This window comes from Danio aesculapii, chromosome 5 (genome assembly GCF_903798145.1).
Source record: "Danio aesculapii chromosome 5, fDanAes4.1, whole genome shotgun sequence".
In the NCBI taxonomy this organism is placed as follows: domain Eukaryota; kingdom Metazoa; phylum Chordata; class Actinopteri; order Cypriniformes; family Danionidae; genus Danio; species Danio aesculapii.
This window is the reverse complement of record NC_079439.1, coordinates 68,669,906-68,688,582: the sequence shown is the minus strand read 5'-3', so window position 1 is coordinate 68,688,582 and position 18,677 is coordinate 68,669,906. Positions and strand designations below refer to the sequence as shown.

Genomic DNA, 18,677 nt, shown 5'->3' with positions numbered 1-18,677 from the left:
CAAGGTCTTACTAAGTATACTTGAAACACCCAGGCAGGTGTCTTGAGGCAAGTTGGAGCTAAATCCTGCAGGGACACCGGCCCTCCAGGACCGAGATTGGTGACCCCTGCTGTATAATATAGGAAAGCATGAATCAGGGAAGTGTGATAATTGTGGAGAATTGGAAACAGTGAAGCATTTCATTTTAGAATGTCCTGCTTATAAAAGAGAGAGGTTTCAGTTAACCCAAGAATTGGGGCAGCTGGAAGTTGAGGTAATTTCTTTAAATGTTTTGCTAGGAAATGGGCTTAGACAATCAAGAGTTCAAGAAATGTTAATGAAATGTTTGGGAAACAATAATGCATCGAATTTAGATTTTTGTTTTCTTTTTTTTAATTGTGGTTAAGCTTGAGTGTTTTCTTCCTACCTCAATTATGCTCAATCCACACTCCAGATCAGTAGCTGGCGGTAATGCACCTATTCGTTGGTTTGCCAAACCGCCATAAAACACTATAAGAAGGATTAGCATGCTATCGCTATTCGCTAGCACAGCAGATGGCGCTACCACTTCACATTAGCTGAGACTCAACCGGCTAGTAAACACACGGAGGACTCTGTACAATTCAGTCACACGTACTAATATTTTGTCTTTCAGCATTTCAGAAAACATGACGATCTTTGTAGATTGACGGATATATTCACTTTCGAAGTCTCCGGTTCTCAGAATCATCTCAGAGAAAAGAGAGTCAATAATTACTACTTTTCTGCCGCACACGTGGTTAAACTACAGCATGGTGAAGACGAGCTCTCTTCAGAAAACAACGCCAAGGTTTGCTCAGACTTCATTAAACAGACACTTTTTTTGTTGTTATTTTACAGTAATATATTAGTAAAAAGACAGGAGTTGCTTTCTAGAAGCTAAAACCAGCCTAAAGTCTAAAATATTAGCCTATCTCACATATAAAATGCTGTAATACTGTAATTTATAGTCAATACGGTGTTTTTGATTATAGTGAAGTGTATTATTATAGTATTTACACCACTATAAATGATTCAACACACTAGTATTAATGATAGTGAGCTGATAAACTAATAAATACTGTTGTATGCTTAAGTTTTTACTTCAGTAAACTGGTGTATTGTTGGATAATATACCTCCCATAGTTGTACAGAATTGGGTCATTTGTTTATATTGTTATAGTTGTTGTATTACAGGTTAATTCAAGTACTTTACTATTCAAAAACACTGTAATATTTACTATAAATGACTATAGTATATTTCATGTGGGGATATCCTGGCTTTCCTCACTATATTGAGGTAAAGTTGGTTTTATATTCCCACATTCGTTCATTTTTTAACTGTGATAACTTCTTTATATTGTTTACCATGCTACTTTGAATATTCCTTCTGAAATCAGATGTAAGAATGACTTCAAAACAACAGGCACTATTTATTTGACTCAACAATGTTGTACTTTGACCGTCATTGGCTGCTAATATGATTTCACTGTTTAGATTATGCAATGAATGCTTTTCTGAAATCATATTAAGGAGAAAGTCTGAATATGTGAATGTAAAACCAACTTTATTTCAAAACTTTCTAATAATATATTAGTAAAAAGACAGGAGTTGCTTTCTAGAAGCAAAAACCATGCTAACGTCTAAAATATTAGCCTATCTCACATATAAAATGCTGTAATACTGTAATTTATAGTCAGTACAGTGTTTTTGATTATAGTAAAGTGTGTTATTATAGTATTTACAACAATATAAATGCTTCCACACATGCTTTAGTTTTTACTTCAGTAAACTGGTGTATTGTAGGATAATATACCCTATAGTTGTACAGAATTGGGTCATTTGTTTATATTGCTATAGTTGTTGTATATTACAGGTTAATTCAAGTACTTTACCATTCAAAAACACTATAATATTTACTGTAAATGATTTCCTGGCTTTCCTCACTGTATTGAGGTAAAGTTGGTTTTATATTCGCATATTCGTTCATTTTTTTAAACTGTGACTACTTTATATTGTTTACCATGCTACTTTTAATATTCAGTCTGAAATAGCATGTAAGTATGACTTCAAAACAACATTAGCACTATTTAATTGACTGTGGAAAATGTACTTTGATAGTCATTGGCTGCTAATATGATTGCACTGTTCAGATTATGCAATGAATACTTTTCTGAAATTATGTTAAGGAGAAAGTCTGAATATGTGAATGTAAAACCAACTTTACCTCAATCAGATCTTTTGTCTAGCATTTATGTTTTTGTAATCCTCCACAGTGAAGCTGTAACTTCAGCAATGGCTGCAGACAGTGGAGATGAAGAAGAGCTTCACACTGATCCTGAACAAGCCATCAGTGCCAGTGAAGATGAGGTGGGCCAGCTCTAAATAAAGCTTCATACTGTGTTTAGATGAGGATGACGTGTGCACTTTCTGTCAAACCTGTCACAATCATACAGTTTTATTTTATTCATAGATATTGCAATACAATCCTGTTTCTAATGTTACAAGACAGATTTTTTTATGGAGAGACTTTTGCTTGGAGGTTGATCGCATCAAACATTTAAGCTCCACTGTATCTCTTGTACCAGATCCAAGCAGAACGTTTAATTATCCTGTCTTTTTTTTTAATGCAGGAGGGCAGTGATGACGAGAGGAAGCACAACAAGCTTCTGGAGGCCATCAGTTCTATGGGTGGAAGAAAGAGGTTTGGGATTTTGCTCTTGGTCCTGCTAAATGAAAATTTAATTTAATTTTAATTACTCCATGGTCTGTCTGAGTACTTCATTCTGATTGGCTGGAACGTCAGAGAAGAACTCGCACACTTGGAGACACAATTAAAATGCTCAGGAGATAAATGGGAACGAACATTTAAAGAGATAGTTCACCCAAAAATTTCCCTTAGGTGCCTTTTTTTATTTTATTTTTTTTATTTATAAATTTTTTTAGAAAAATTAGAACATTAAAGATTTTTAGCTGAATTTGTGGTCTTTGGTTAATCATATAATAGCAGGCAATGGTCATAAATTTTTAAGATTGAAAATAAACGCATACAAACTACAGGGTGGAGTTACCAGAGTTTTCCTGAAGAAATAACAAAACGGGAGGTTGGCGGGAGATAGGTCTGAAATATGGGCGACTCCCAGGAAAAACGGGAGTGTTGGCGAGTATGGCGCACACACCAAGACCTGTCCATTAAAGGGATAGCTTGAGCTCATTCGCGTTCACTGGCAGAGCAGTGATAAAAACAAAATATTGGTTGTCTTTTTTCTTTTTTAAGAGGCGGAGCTAATATAGCTGAGATAACGTCAAATATTGAATAAATACACATTTCAAAGCACTTTACAAGACCTTTAAAGCTAATACTATTATAAAGAGTGTTTGAAATCCATGGGCATTAATGTAGATTCACCAAGGACAACAGATATAGGTAAAATCTTCTTTTAATGTTCTACTGAAGAAATAAATGGCACCTACATCTTGGATGACCCGAGGGAGATTATCCAAGAAGAAACTAAAATAAATCTCTTTTAGTTTCATTAAATGTGCTTTGTATCATGACGTATCATCTGTAAAATTCCAGATAGGATGACTTCTTAGTATGTTTTGTAATGAACTGTTGAAAAAAATGTATTTGTTGAGTTCAAGTTTGTACTGTGAACATCAAAGACAGTTTAAGTTGTTCTTCAAGTAAGTGATATTAGCGGCCAGCTAGGCTAAATAGCCTTTAAACAGTTTTCACATCAGGTTTTTGCCTTCTTCATTGTAATTCTATTCTGTAATGTGCCTCTATCTTTTTTTTACTAAAGGAAAAAGCAGAGTGAGCGCTCTGAAGCGAGTGTGCAGGTCTCTGAGTTCTTTGTCAACGCAGAGGGTAAATGCTGAATACGTCGTATAACACATTCATGTTTTATCATTGTACAAAATTGACCATTATGCTGAGCTTTTAAAATATATTTTTTATAGGGGCAGGAGACAAAATCAACCTTTCAGACCTGCTGGGGGTTGTGGAGAAAACCTCAGGAGCTTCCAACAAGACCAAGAAACAGCTGAGGAACCTGCAGAGCACTAAAGAGACTCTGGAGCTGCCACTCAACAAACAGCAGAAAGAGAAGGTCAGCATATGCTGGATTTACAGATCATTCAGTCTATTTATCATGAAAACTTCCAAAAAGTTGGTGCTTAAAAAAAAAACAAGTATTGGAATTGAAATAGTATTGGAACACTGTATATCTGTATTATTATTATTATTATTACTGATATACAAGTACATATACTGACCTCTAAGGATAAAGAAAGTAACAGACACAAAACACACACAAATATAGTCACAAAGGTATAATTGTTAAAGTGTTTGTGTATTTATAGAGATTCTGATATCTTTTAGATCTGAATGCTGTCATTGTGCTTGATGATCTGATTTTATTCTCAGCTCCTGATATTGTAAATTTTATTTAATTTGCTGAATTTGTTTTCTGTCTGTTGTGTCCACAGATTCAGAGAGGCATAGCTTATGTGAAGACCGCTGAGGAGGTGTCTAACTGGCAGAACATCATAGTCCAAAACCAGAGGGCTGACCAAATGGTGTTTCCTCTGAAACAGGAGCCATCGGGTCCTAAACGGGTGGAGCAGGTCGTGGCCGGATGGAAGGTGTGGATATTTAATTGTTTGTAATTAAAATGTTGTGTTTGTGTGTGTTTTTGGGAACACTTTATTTTGATGGTCCATTTGAGTATTAGTAGACTGTCTGCTTAATCTCTGTTGATATGCTCCTTCAACAGACATTTAACGTTAAATTCAACAAACAGATCATCAAAATAAAGTGTAATCGTGTTTTTTGTTTGTTTGTTTTGTGTGCTGTAATTAGTATATTACATTTTCACTACATGTTTATTGTGGGTAAAATATTTATATAGGGTTTAAATTTAGATGTGATGTTTAAATCTATACAGATTGAACATTAGTGCTGTGGTGAAAAATAGTTTGAGATAATGATTTTGCTTAAATTTTGAGATTTTAAAAATGCATACCTTCTGCATTGATTTTGAGCTTAACTTTTTGTGCCATTAAAAACCATCTGCTGTTAAAAACTAGCCTTAAGTGTCTCAAAACTAGCTTAGAGCACTGTCTGCTGTTCAACTATCCTAGAGCGCCGTCTGCTGTTTAAAAATTAGCCTAGAGCACTGTCTGTTGTTTAAAGAGCCCATATTATAGATGAAATAGGGTCATATTTAGGTTGTAAGGGTCTCCAACAACAGTCTAATATGCATGCAAGGTCATAAAACACTTTGATGGTCTTATAATCTGCATTTATTTTTACCTAATTATCCCAACGACTCCCATATGAATCGTTCAGCGATTCATTTGTTCCCAACCCCCTCCTCAGCGCGAAGCTAATCTGCGCTGATTGGACCGATGACAGCCTGCTGCGATTGGTCGACAGTGACAGGCTTCAGCACGAGACAGAGTGAAATGCCCAGCTGGTAATCAACTATATAAAAGTAGTCACAGTGCACACACGCTTCATAGTGTAAGGCTTTTTTCACACACACACACAACCCTCCTCAGAAGAACTGGGGGAAGCGACGCGAGTCTCTCTCTCTCTCTCTCTCTCTCTCTCTCTCTCTCTCACACACACACAACGCTCCTCAGAAGAACTGGGGGAAGCGACGCGAGTCTCTCTCTCTCTCTCTCTCTCTCTCTCTCTCTCTCTCTCTCTCTCTCACACACACACAACGCTCCTCAGAAGAACTGGGGGAAGCGACGCGAGTCTCTCTCTCTCTCACACACACACACACAACGCTCCTCAGAAGAACTAGGGAAAGCGACGCGAGTCTCTCTCTCTCTCTCTCTCTCTCACACACACACAACGCTCCTCAGAAGAACTGGGGGAAGCGACGCGAGTCTCTCTCTCTCTCTCTCTCACACAACGCTCCTCAGAAGAACTAGGGAAAGCGACGCGAGTCTCTCTCTCACACACACACACAACGCTCCTCAGAAAAACTAGGGAAAGCGACGCGAGTCTCTCTCTCTCTCTCTCTCACACACACACACACAACGCTCCTCAGAAGAACTAGGGAAAGCGACGCGAGTCTCTCTCTCACACACACACAACGCTCCTCAGAAAAACTAGGGAAAGCGACGCGAGTCTCTCTGTCTCTCTCTGTCTCTCTCTCTCTCTCTCTCTCTCTCTCTCACACACACACACACACACAGCTAGCTTACGATCGCCATAGCAACGACATACGGCAGTGGAACGCGAGCTCACAAAAGCCTTTAACGTTAAATCCGTAAACAAAGCGGCACGCGTCGCGTTTTTAACATGGCTTACATGTGATAAGAGAATATAAAGAGTAACCGCGTGTACTGTACCAGGTTAACAAGTAACAAAACACAATAAATACATAATTTGCAAGCTAGAGTAAACGAGGCAACAATTTTAATCGCACTTACTTACACTAGTGAATAAACCTCAACCACTGACTCTTCACAGTTTCATCTTTGGGTAGAGACTGTCAATATTATCCATCTGAGCACAGCGTGACTTCATTGGACCGGCGGCGTCTGTGTGTGTGTGTCTAGTGTTTTTTCTGTGTTAGTGGGCGGGGCCGCAGGTTTCAAATCTCCCTGGTTTGCGCGCGTAACTACTGGCGAGGCTTGTGTTTCGTGGCTGCGTCATCGCGAAACACCTAATGACTCGTTATCAAGACGACTCGTTTGAAGCACTATGAGTCGACTCTTTTATAGATGAATCAATAGTTTTAAACACTGTACACTTACAGATTTAAGCCTTAGCTGGATATTTCACTTCACTTAGAGCTGTGGTACACACTACATGGAAGGGCATTTTCAAAAACCCATAATATGGGCTCTTTAAAAACTAGTCTAGAGCACCGTCTGCTGCTAAAAACCAGTCTAGAACACCGTCTGCTGTTTAAAAACTAGCATAGAGCGCCGTCTGCTGTTCAAAAACTAGCCCAGAGCGCCGCCTGCTGTTCAAAAACTAGCCCAGAGCGCCGCCTGCTGTTCAAAAACTAGCCCAGAGCGCCGCCTGCTGTTCAAAAACTAGCCCAGAGCGCCGCCTGCTGTTCAAAAACTAGCCCAGAGCGCCGCTTGCTGTTCAAAAACTAGCCCAGAGCGCAGCCTGCTGTTCAAAAACTAGCCCAGAGCGCCGCCTGCTGTTCAAAAACTAGCCCAGAGCGCCGCCCGCTGTTCAAAAACTAGCCCAGATCGCCGCCTGCTGTTCAAAAACTAGCCCAGAGCGCTGCCTGCTGTTCAAAAACTAGCCCAGACCGCCGCCTTCTGTTCAAAAAGTAGCCCAGAGCTTCGTCTGCTGTTAAAACTAGCCCAGAGCGCCATCTGCTGTTTAAAACTTGGTCTAGAGCGCCGTCTGCTGCTAAAAAACTAGCCCAGAGCGCCGTCTGCTGTTTAGAAACTAGCCCAGAGCGCCGTCTGCTGTTCAGAAACTAGCCCAGAGCGCCGTCTGCTGTTCAGAAACTAGCCCAGAGCGCCGTCTGCTGTTCAGAAACTAGCCCAGAGCGCCGTCTGCTGTTCAGAAACTAGCCCAGAGCGCCGTCTGCTGTTCAGAAACTAGCCCAGAGCGCCGTCTGCTGTTCAGAAACTAGCCCAGAGCGCCGTCTGCTGTTCAGAAACTAGCCCAGAGCGCCGTCTGCTGTTCAGAAACTAGCCCAGAGCGCCGTCTGCTGTTCAGAAACTAGCCCAGAGCGCCGTCTGCTGTTCAGAAACTAGCCCAGAGCGCCGTCTGCTGTTCAGAAACTAGCCCAGAGCGCCGTCTGCTGTTCAGAAACTAGCCCAGAGCGCCGTCTGCTGTTCAGAAACTAGCCCAGAGCGCCGTCTGCTGTTCAGAAACTAGCCCAGAGCGCCGTCTGCTGTTCAGAAACTAGCCCAGAGCGCCGTCTGCTGTTCAAAAACTAGCTTAGAGCCTCATCTGCTGTTAAAACTTGGTCTAGAGCTCTGTCTGCTGTTTAAAACTTGGTCTAGAGCACGGGTGTCCAAACTCAGTCCTGGAGGGCCAGTGTCCTGCATATTTTAGTTCCAACCCCAATTAAACACACCTGAACCAGCTAATCAAGCTCTTTCAAGGTATACTAGACATCCAGGCGGGTGTGTTGAAGGAAGTTCGAGCTAAACTATGCAGGACACCGGCCCTCCAGGATCAAGTTTGGACACCCCTGGTCTAGAGCTCTGTCTGCTGCTAAAAACTAGCGCAGAGCGCCGTCTGCTGTTTAAAAACTATCCCAGAGCGCCATCTGCTGCTGAAAACTAGCCTAGAGCACTGTCTACTGTTCAAAACTTGGCCTAGAGCGCCATCTGCTGTTAAAAGCTAGTCTAGAGAGCTGTCTCAGCCAATTTGCAAACATTTTATTTACTTTTATTCTTAACAATATATATATATATACATAAAACATTCCCTACAATGTTGTTTAGGTTAATTAGCACATTTTCATGAATCATTTCGATTTTAAACAGTCTAATTGTGTAAAATATACTTACATTTTTATCATCAGTGTCTCATTAATTGTCACATTTCTTTGTGATCGTTTTTCCTCCTGAAGTACAGATTGGTTATTTACTGTGGTAATTACACAGCCTTATGTCCTCAAAAACATGCACCATATGCAAGCACACAGATGTACGCTTTCTGATCTTAAATCGCAAGATGTTTAGTCTGTATAATTATCTTCCTTTTCATGCAGACCAGATGTAACTTTAATATGTGTGATGGAAGCGCTTGATGTTGTTTTTATGTGTGTGTTTTCTGGCAGGTTAAAACTCCTCTTGAACAAGAGATTTTCCGACTCCTGCACAGCAACAGCCAGCCAGTCCTCGATCCAGTGCTGACGCCTGTAGAGGAGGCTTCATTGAAGGCCATGAGCTTGGAGGAGGTTTGACTTTTATCACGCGTCTTTTATATTACTTTAATTGTAGCCGTGGATATCTTGTTAGTATTGTTTATAGATGGAAGAGGCCTAGTGCTGAGGTTATGACATTGTATACAGTAGGGGTGGGCGGATTGATCCTAAAGTCGATAGTTTTAATACTGGCAATTTTTATCAAAAGAATTGATCCTTTAATAGAAGTATCGCATTCACACACACACACACACACACACACACACACTCATACACTACGGCCAATTTCAGTTTACATAATTCACCTATAGCTCATGTGTTTGGACTGTGGGGGAAACCAGAGCACCCGGAAGAAAATCACGGCAACATGTGGAGAACATGCAAACTCCACACAGAAATGCCAACTGTCCCAGCTGGGACTTGAACCAGCAACCTTCTTGCTGCAAGGTGACAGTGCTAACCATTGAGTCACCGTGTTGCCCTTTAAAAGTGTCTCCTGGAAGAGTTTTAGTATATTTCTTACTGACTAAATTAAAGTATCTTCTAACAGTATTGTTGAAAACTGCATGGTTTTATTTGTATGTTTGTCTATTACGATGCTTGTGTTTGCAAATTGTTTGTTGACTATTTAATACCACTGTTGCCATGAATATAGCCAAAATGTCCTGATATGACATTAAAACTTTATTTAATGATTTAATTAATGTCAAAAGACAAATGAAGTTTTGATTTCTTAGTTCAAGACCTCATTAATAACTAATTTCTTATGTCTTTGCCATGTTGACAGTGCATAATATATTTTACTAGGTATTTTGCAAGATACTAGCATTCAGCCTAAAGTGCAATTTAAAGGCTTAATAAATCAATAAAATTGGGATTATATTTTATTTAAAAAGCGAGGGTTTACAGATTTTAGTATTTAGTTTTTATTATAATGTAATAAAACCTTTTGAGATTGTTTTTATTTTAAGAAAATGTGCCTAACTGGATTCCACATGGTTGTCAATCTTCAGCTGTGTATGTAAATTATACTAATCACTAGCTATGTTTCCACCCACCTATTTTTATGCTCGTTTTAGATGAGCGCTTAAAAAAATGGTTGAGGGAAATGCCAATATGCACATACATTGTGAAAATGCATGTAAAAAAACATACGCGCATTACTAAGTAGGATAAACTTTTTATTCGATTACAAAAGATGCACATAAACTACGATGGAAACACTTTTTTACCAAACAAATTCCAACATGTGCATTAAAAAACTCTTGTAACTTTGTAATAAGAGATCATGTGATGATTAAAAATATGTGAGAATGGATAAACAGGCAGGCTGAGCACACTGTAAAACATCTGAAATGTTGTTTTGGTCATTCTAAAACGCTTTAACCATTTCAGTATTATTGTTATTATAATATTAATGACCTCCAGAATAGTCAAGAGTGTCTGTGCTCTGCATCTCGTGCCTTTAAACGTCACCGCGCGTTCACTGCGTGTCAGCATTGGGCATCTTCTGAGGCGCAAGTCATTTATTAAATAAAGAAAAGATTCACGCAGCTTCTCCTACCTCAATTCCCTTTTTACTTTTGATATTTGGCAGCAGGTAATCAGGTAGTGATGGTTTTGTTTGCTTTGACTCATTGGATGGAAACGCTGCTTTATTCGCACGTCTTTTATGTGATAATCCAGTTTTGCACATACATTTATTAGCGTCTTTGGATAGAAACAAAGCTAGTGACAGCCAAACAGAACATCTCTTTGTCGTTAGTTTTTGTCATTAATACTCTATATTTTCTTCTACTGCAGCTTATAACACTGTTTTAATATTGCAGGCTAAGATTCGTCGTGCTGAGCTTCAAAAAGCAAGAGCGCTCCAGTCATACTACGAGGCTAAAGCCAAAAGAGAAAAGAAAATCAAGAGTAAACAGTAAGTTGTGCATCTGAACATTTCTAAAAAATGAGTTTGTTTGCCTTTATTTTTTATTTGAAGTATGAAATGAATCATTCGCAGGTACCACAGGGTTCAGAAGAAAGCCAAGCGTAAGGAGTTTCTCAAGCAGTTTGACGAAATGGTGAAGAGCAATCCTCAAGAAGCTCTGGAGGAACTCAAAAAGATGGAAATGTCCAGGATGCAGGTGCGTGTGGTGGTTTGAGAGAGCAAATACACTTAAAAAAGACATTTAGATATTTAAAGACACAAAGATATTTAAAATGAGCTGAAATAACACAATTCTTGAGGTTTTCTTAAGGACAACTTGATTGTTTTATGTTCAATCAACTTAAATTTGTAAAAGCTAATAAGTTCAATTAATTCCTTCATGTTGTCCCAACACAGATCGATTGTGTAGAACTCAGCATTTTTTTTTAGTGCATGAAAAGTGATTTATATATATGAACAAGAGTCATTTGGGTTAAATGATGTTTTCTTTATATGTTTCCACTACAGGAGAGGATGTCTCTGAAGCATCAGAACAGCGGGAAGTGGGCCAAATCAAAGGCCATCATGGCAAAATATGACGATTCTGTGAGAACTTTTTTTTTCTCCATCGTTTTAATAATTTAATTTTAGACGTGATGATATTCAGTAATTGTGATAATGAGCATGCACAATGCTGATATAATAGGCTCTTCAAAATACAGTGAATTATTATTTATTATTGTAACTTTTAGAGTGCGTTTTATAAATATTCAGATTTAAAAGTGAATATTCAGATAGTTGTATTATCAGTGGTTGTTAATCACAGCAGATGAAAAGAGTTAAAACAGATGAAAATGAGACTTAATAGGGAATTTATTTTCAAACATTTTCATGTGAATCTTGCAGACAACAATAAAAATTCTGTGAACTTTCAATGAAAATTACAAAAGCATTTAATATTTTTAGATTGTTAATTTTTTTAGTTCATGCCTAATAATGCATTTAAAAAGTTGTGATTGTTATATTATTACTTCATATATTATAATTGTTTTATTAAATGGAGTTAATTAAATTCACTTGTATTTTTTTTTTAAGTAATATTAACATAGTTAGGGCTCATTCACAGCGAAAGTGAAATTTCTGCCATAAAACTCTGTGCAGGCAGGCTGATAGATCACCTAATCTGCTCCTGCATCATTAGCTACATGGCACAGGAGATTGGTTTCTGTCACCTCGGCAGCCAATGAGCTTGCTCCTCATCAGTTTAAATGCTCCTCGTCATTTTACGCCGCTTTCGGAGATCCACCTCCACCCCAGCTCCACCTGTGTTTAGATCTGCAACGGGGCATATATATATATATATATATATATATATATATATATATATATATATATATATATATATATATATATATATATATATATATATATATATATATATATATATATATATATATATATATATATATATATATATATATATATATATATATATATATATATATATATATATATATATATATATATATATATATATATATATATATATATATATATATATATTATTATTATTTGCTGCAGCAGCGTTATGTATTGTCAGAATGTCTGTGTAATTACTGGCAGTAGCAGGTCTCTGTACTTGCTCTGCAATAATAATTAGCAGCAGCAGCATAGCAGATCTATACCGCTAAGACCAAATACATTAACGTTACCATACACATATTAATTACCATACTAAATCCTGCGAGTGTTCATTACAGAAGTGTCTTTTGCTTCTAAAAATGCAAGATGCGGTGTTAAAGAATGGGTTTAAATAAAGCACAGCATAGCACAAAGTCCACGTGATGCAATATTGTAAACATGATGTAGTAACAACAATAATGGTGCCATTAGAAATGGGGAAAATCTGTTATAAGCACTTGAAGAACATTTATTGTAAAGTGTTACTTGTTGTACTTTATCTATTTGCAATGGAATTGATTTAAAACATTTATTTACTCCAAACATGTGTACACCGGAAAGTAGTTTTTGCCGTTTACCTTTTATATTATACCTCTTAAAGTCATTTTTTGGCCAATATCACGATTAAACACTATATCATGATACAATTAATCAAAACAAGGACGTCTGATACGGTTATGATTTTATTATGATTTACACATAAGTGATATTTTCGAAATCTTCCATTCTTAGGCACGTAAAGCAATGCAGGAGCAACTGCAGATGAATAAGGATCTTACCCAGAAAATAGTGGTGCTATCTGAGGACGAGCAGGAAGATAAAGACGAAGATCTGGAGGCTGTTCCAGATTTCGTGAACGATCCCGAGCCGATCGTCGACTCTGTGAATCCCTGGATGAGAGGTCAGCTTACCCAAGAAGAGCCCGAGGTCAGCCGTGTCACAACTGAAGAGCTTCAGACGGCAGAAGAAGAGAAGGAAGACGAGGAAGAGGAGCTTATAGGAGAGTTTGAGAGGAAGAGGAAGATGAGACAAGCTGATGAAGAGGATTTGATTCCTACGGAAGATAAGAGTAAGGCAACCAATGCTTAGAAGCACACTTTAAAGGGCACCTGTTATGTAAAAATCACTTTTATAAAGGTGTTGTGTGTGAATATAACAAGCCGATAATGGTAAAAATTTATTAATCAATTATTTTTATAATCTTGATACAGGCTGCAGAAACACTTTGATTGACATTCTCTCTTTGTACGTGTCATCAGAGAGGAAAGCCCCACCCACTAGTGACCATCTCACCCTCATTATTATAGATAGTGAGAAGCAGCTGTCCACCATTTTTCACACAGTTTTCACGCTGTTTCTGTTGAAGATAATGTCAGCGACTAAGAGCGTACTCAATATATGTACAGCTGCCTTGAACCGTGCTGAAGCACGCTTGTCCTCCCTCCCGTCTCCCCCAACGGCCTGACTCACATTGCATTTGAGCCCAAGCACGCTTGCGTCATGGATGATGTGCTGTTCAGTTTAGTGCTCTCGCTCAGCACAGTAGACATTTCATTAGTTTTATAGTTTAAGTCGTTTGGGATGCAGTGACACGCAGTCAAATATTTCGCCGAGCAGATCAGCCAATTTTGGCATTCATATATAATCATAAAGTCTTTGTGCTGCAGGAATTAAAAGGTTTACAGCTGTCATGCAGTGAGAGGTTTGCGTCTTTAATAATCTATGACAGTTTGCGTTCATTGAACAGTAAGAATGATTAATAAATCCATATGAAACAGTCTATTAAAAGTCACGTCCCGTCTTCAGTTTCGGGCTCAGGCGTGCTTTGCACTCACACTACAAACGTACCGCCCAAGTAAACCGCGGTCTGGTACACCTATTCCAGCTGGGCCAGGGCCAGCCAACTGAACTGCGCCTGAGCCCGATTCAGAGCACTCACACTTCTCAAACAAACCGTGAAACGCGCATGGGCATGGTTCGGATGGCATAGTGGAATGCGCCCTAAGAGGCATTAGAAATGCGTATAGAGTTTTAGGATGCACAAATGAACACTAATCTTCTGAGACACTTCTCAGTGTATTTGGCTGACAAATGCAGATAAAATTCACATAATTTGCAAACAATAACAATATTAAAATTAGAGGTGTGAACCTACACTGGTCTCACGGTTCGGTTACGATTATCATGCCATCGATTCGGTTCAATTCGATATTTCGGTGCATCATGGCGCATTGACGATGCTTTCCATACACAGTGTTGTATTTTGGGGGGTGGCTATAACAAGCTGTCTGTATAAACACACACACATGGACACACAGCACCACACTGTCTCTCATTCACACACATACACAAACATAGACAGCACCAAACACACTCATACACATGCAGCATCACACATGCCACGCGCGCTTGCTTGCTTGCTCAGGAGCGATATTGTGAAATCACCCACTCCCACTCCTGTTAAAATTACACCAGAGTTACTGACTGCTCCTGCGCTTTATTAGGAAATTTAAACCTACCGGACTTTCAGCTGTACAGAGCAGATCGCGATACGGAGTCAACGGGCAAAACGCGCGGTGGTGGGACATGCTTTTACATCAACAGAAGGTGGTGTATGGATGTAACTGTGTTAAAGAAGATGTGCTGTCCTGATGTGGAAGTTTTTATTCCCGCTCCGCATGAAATCTGGTCGGTCCCACGACAATACACAGGTACAGCCGCAGGAATGCATACAGCCAAGAGGAAAAGAGAGGGAAGGAAAAGTCACGCCAGCAGCGGAGAGGAAAAGGTGAAATGGGCCACAGTGAGAGAGAGAAAGAAAGAAAGAAAGAAAGAAAGAGAAAGAAAGAAAGAAATGGAGTACTTTCACATAGGGGCTTCTGCTGTAAGTGGCAGTGAAAGACTTTCTAGAAAACACACACACAGTGAAATGTTTTAGTTGGCGCCAGTAATGTTGTAAATACCCGCGCTCGCCTCTCTCGCGACAGAGCGCATATGAGATAAATGACGTCAATACATAATAACCGGTTATGATTATTACTGAACCCATACTGAATTGTCCGCGTCTGCATCGCGGTGCACCGAAGAAACAATTAATTTTGACACCCCTAATTAAAATGTAACTGATCAACTTGTGGTATAGCGTTTGATTTATTTTAATCGTCAGGTATACTCATTTCTGTTGGAGGTGTCATTAATCTAGCAATCTGCTTGTATGTCAAGTTTGACCAGGAAGTGCTGAAGTGCCATTATTCCAAATATTGACTGTAATCCTACACACTAATCGTTTAACAGGGTCATATAAAGGCACTTTTGATGTATGTTTGTGTGTGTGTGCTTTTAAATGCAAATGAGCTGCTCTTTCCTATTCTCGAGGGCGGGGCCTTCACTCCTTTCTTTTTTCAGACAGTCAGGAAAAAACAAAACTGTACAGTCTCACACAGCCAAACTGAAATGTTTGGGGATAAAACTAACAACATAGCATTTTAAAATATTCAGAAAATATAAAGTGTGATGTTTAAGTCTTGCAAGGCAGTTTTAATATGGGATGTTCTTTAGATTCACTCATTTATTCAAAGTTAGTTTTGTACCGTGTTAATATCACACTTATTTAATCACCAAGTCAAATTTCTTTTTCAAATCGGGTAATAATTGATGTAATAATTGACTTATTTCAAATAGCATCCATGTAATAAACACATAAAATAAACCAAATGCTGTCATGGAATAAATCTATTTAACTTTGTGGTGAACTGCACTTCGATGTCTATTATTATGATTATTAGACGACCTTTAATAAATCCCTAATAATAATAAAAAAGCAGCTTTACATTATACTACTGCTCTGTTCTGGATATGATATTTGAGCATGAAAAGTTGAAATAGGGGGGTGGCATGGTAGCTCAGTGGTTAGAACTGTCCTCTCACAGCAAGAAGGTCGCTGGTTAGAGTCCCGACTGGACCACTTGGCATTTCTGTGTGGAGTTTGCATGTTTTCCCCATGGTGGCGTGGTTTTCTCCGTGTGGTCCGGTTTCCCTCACAGTCCAAACACATGCGCTATAGGGGAATTTAATAAAATTAATTGGCTGTTGTGAATGTGTATATGAATGTTTCCCAGTACTGGGTTGCATCTAGAAGGGCATCCACTGCGTAAAATATATGCTGGAATAGTTGGCGGTTCATTCCACTGTGGCGACCCATGATAAATAAGGGACTAAGGTGAAGGAAAATGAATGAATGAATGAATGAAAAGTTGACATCGACCCACTTTCAGGCCAAATTCTTTGTGATTGTCGTTCAATCTGTTTGTCTGGATTTGTTTGTTTTTAGCAGAACATGTAAGCGAGGTGCCTGGAGAAGACGTGGTGGAGATTTCTGATGATGATGATGACGAAGATCAAGAAGAAGAAGAAGAAGAAGAGGAGGAGGAGGAGGAGGAGGAGGATGTGTCCAAGTTTAACACCCTTTTTAACCTAATGAGGAGTGAGAAGACTCAAGAAGGGCAGGAAGACGGAGAGGAGCTTTTAGATGAAGGGCAGGTTCGAGTCAGGAATATGGAAGACCTGGAGGTTTTGGGTGAAGTTTTTGAGCAGCAGCCCAGCGCGACTCCATCAGTGCCACAAACAGCAGTCGCAGATAAAACATCTGAGCCACAGAATAAGAAGGGAATCAGCCTGAGTGAAGTGCTCACCAAAGAAGCCAAAGTGATCAAAGTTCCCTTCCTGCCAACAGTGGTTGAACACGAGGAAATGGTGAGTTGAACGCTTTCACTTAGGAAATAAAATACATTAAAGCAAAAATTCACTAAGGTTATTATCATTAATTACATCCAAAGTAAAAGTCTATGTGTATATATATATATATATACACACACACACACACACACATACACATACATATATTTATATACACATGCAAGCATATATTTGAGAAAATGTTTGTTTATATTTAGATGCATTTGTTGCAAATTATATATACATTTAAATATCTATGCAACAGAGTTGTTGTGTGTGTGTGTGTGTGTGTGTTTGTGTGACATGTCAGGACACAAATCTGTATAATGACATGGGTATGACCCAGGTATTACAAAAAGGAGGTGAAATATAAGGACATTGGTGACGTCCCCATTTCTCAAAAGGCTTATAAATCCCACAGGATAAGTTTAATCAGAGAGTAAAGCTGTACACAGTCTCCTGTGATTGTTGGGTTTAGGGTGAGGGTAGGGTGGGGTTAGGGCAATGCAATATACGGTTTGGACCATATAAAATGAATGGAGACCTATGTGATGTACCCACTTTTCACAAAAACAAACGTGTGTGTGTGTATCAGATATACAAAATAAATACACTGTTCAAGTCAGAATTATTAGCCCGCAGAGCAAGGAAATTTTCACAGTATGTCTTTCACAATATTTTCTCTTCTGGAGAAAGTCCTATTTGATTTATTTCGGCTAGAATAAAAGCATTTTTAATTTTTTAAAAACCATTTTAAGGTCAAAATTATTAGTCCCTTTAAGCTAATATTTTTTATTAAGCTGTATAGAAGTGTCTTGAAAAATATCTAGTCAAATATTATTTATTGTCATCAAGACAAAGGTAAAATAAATCAGTTATTAGAGATGAGTTATTAAAACTATTATGTTTAGAAATGTGTTGAAAAAAAAAATCCTCTCCGTTAAACAGAAATTGGAGGAAAAATATACAGGGGGGCTAATAATTCTGACTTCAACTAAATATAATACGCACACACATACACACACACACACACACACACATATATATATATTATGTCAAAACAAACTCTTATTTTGGATATTAGATTTAATGTTTGCACAACACTATTATTTTCATAAACAAAGACTGAAATTATTGGTCTCAAATTTATTTTGGTTGACTTAAACTATTCACCATAAATAAAAAACAGTCACTGAGAAACAAACTAAACTGATATAATAGTTTTCTAAAATAAATAATAATTGTATAATTTATAAGCACCTATTCTGTGGTGGACAGTCTATTGCTGTTTAGAAAAGTAGATGGGGCTTTTGCAGACAAACATCGGTCAAGCATAAATCACATGATTATATAAACATGTGATTTATGTTTTCTTTATTTGGCAAAGAGTAAAGTAGACAATCTAAATGATATACTGTACTCTGTAATATAAAGAAGTTTGTCTTTAATTCTTTATCATTTTTTAATGTTTGATCATTACATCTCACGTCTTTTGAAGCAAAGCCCCTTTTTACACGTCGTGTCAAGATCTTTAACTTTTACAAGGCAGCGCAGCTCATCACTGGCAGGTTCAAAACAGTGGACCAATCAGAAGAGCTCGGGGCAACCATTGCAAGCTTCTATTTATAGTAGCAAGTGGGCATGATGCTTTTAGTTTAGTTTTTAGTCTCTGTTTAACAATTTATTTTATTTTTATTCTA

The 18,677-nt window shown here is 38.2% G+C and overlaps 1 protein-coding gene across 2 annotated transcripts in view; it reads left to right on the top strand.

Annotated features, from left to right (window-relative positions):
• Positions 1 to 543: 543 nt before the first annotated feature.
• The window catches only part of si:dkey-251i10.3 (uncharacterized protein LOC553498 homolog), a 28,526-nt gene continuing 10,392 nt past the window's right edge, over positions 544 to 18,677 (top strand). Inside the window, exons 1-12 of one of the 2 annotated variants that reach the window (XM_056458788.1) lie at positions 544 to 808; positions 2,274 to 2,367; positions 2,631 to 2,701; positions 3,804 to 3,868; positions 3,961 to 4,109; positions 4,489 to 4,644; positions 8,781 to 8,900; positions 10,697 to 10,791; positions 10,876 to 10,999; positions 11,311 to 11,388; positions 12,976 to 13,312; positions 16,577 to 16,995. In XM_056458788.1, coding sequence (XP_056314763.1) covers positions 771 to 808; positions 2,274 to 2,367; positions 2,631 to 2,701; positions 3,804 to 3,868; positions 3,961 to 4,109; positions 4,489 to 4,644; positions 8,781 to 8,900; positions 10,697 to 10,791; positions 10,876 to 10,999; positions 11,311 to 11,388; positions 12,976 to 13,312; positions 16,577 to 16,995 — 1,746 coding nt within the window. In that variant the 5' untranslated portion in view covers positions 544 to 770. Of the gene's footprint in view, positions 809 to 2,273; positions 2,368 to 2,630; positions 2,702 to 3,803; positions 3,869 to 3,960; positions 4,110 to 4,488; positions 4,645 to 8,780; positions 8,901 to 10,696; positions 10,792 to 10,875; positions 11,000 to 11,310; positions 11,389 to 12,975; positions 13,313 to 16,573; positions 16,996 to 18,677 lie in introns of both variants that reach the window. The other variant, XM_056458787.1, reaches the window with a different exon arrangement.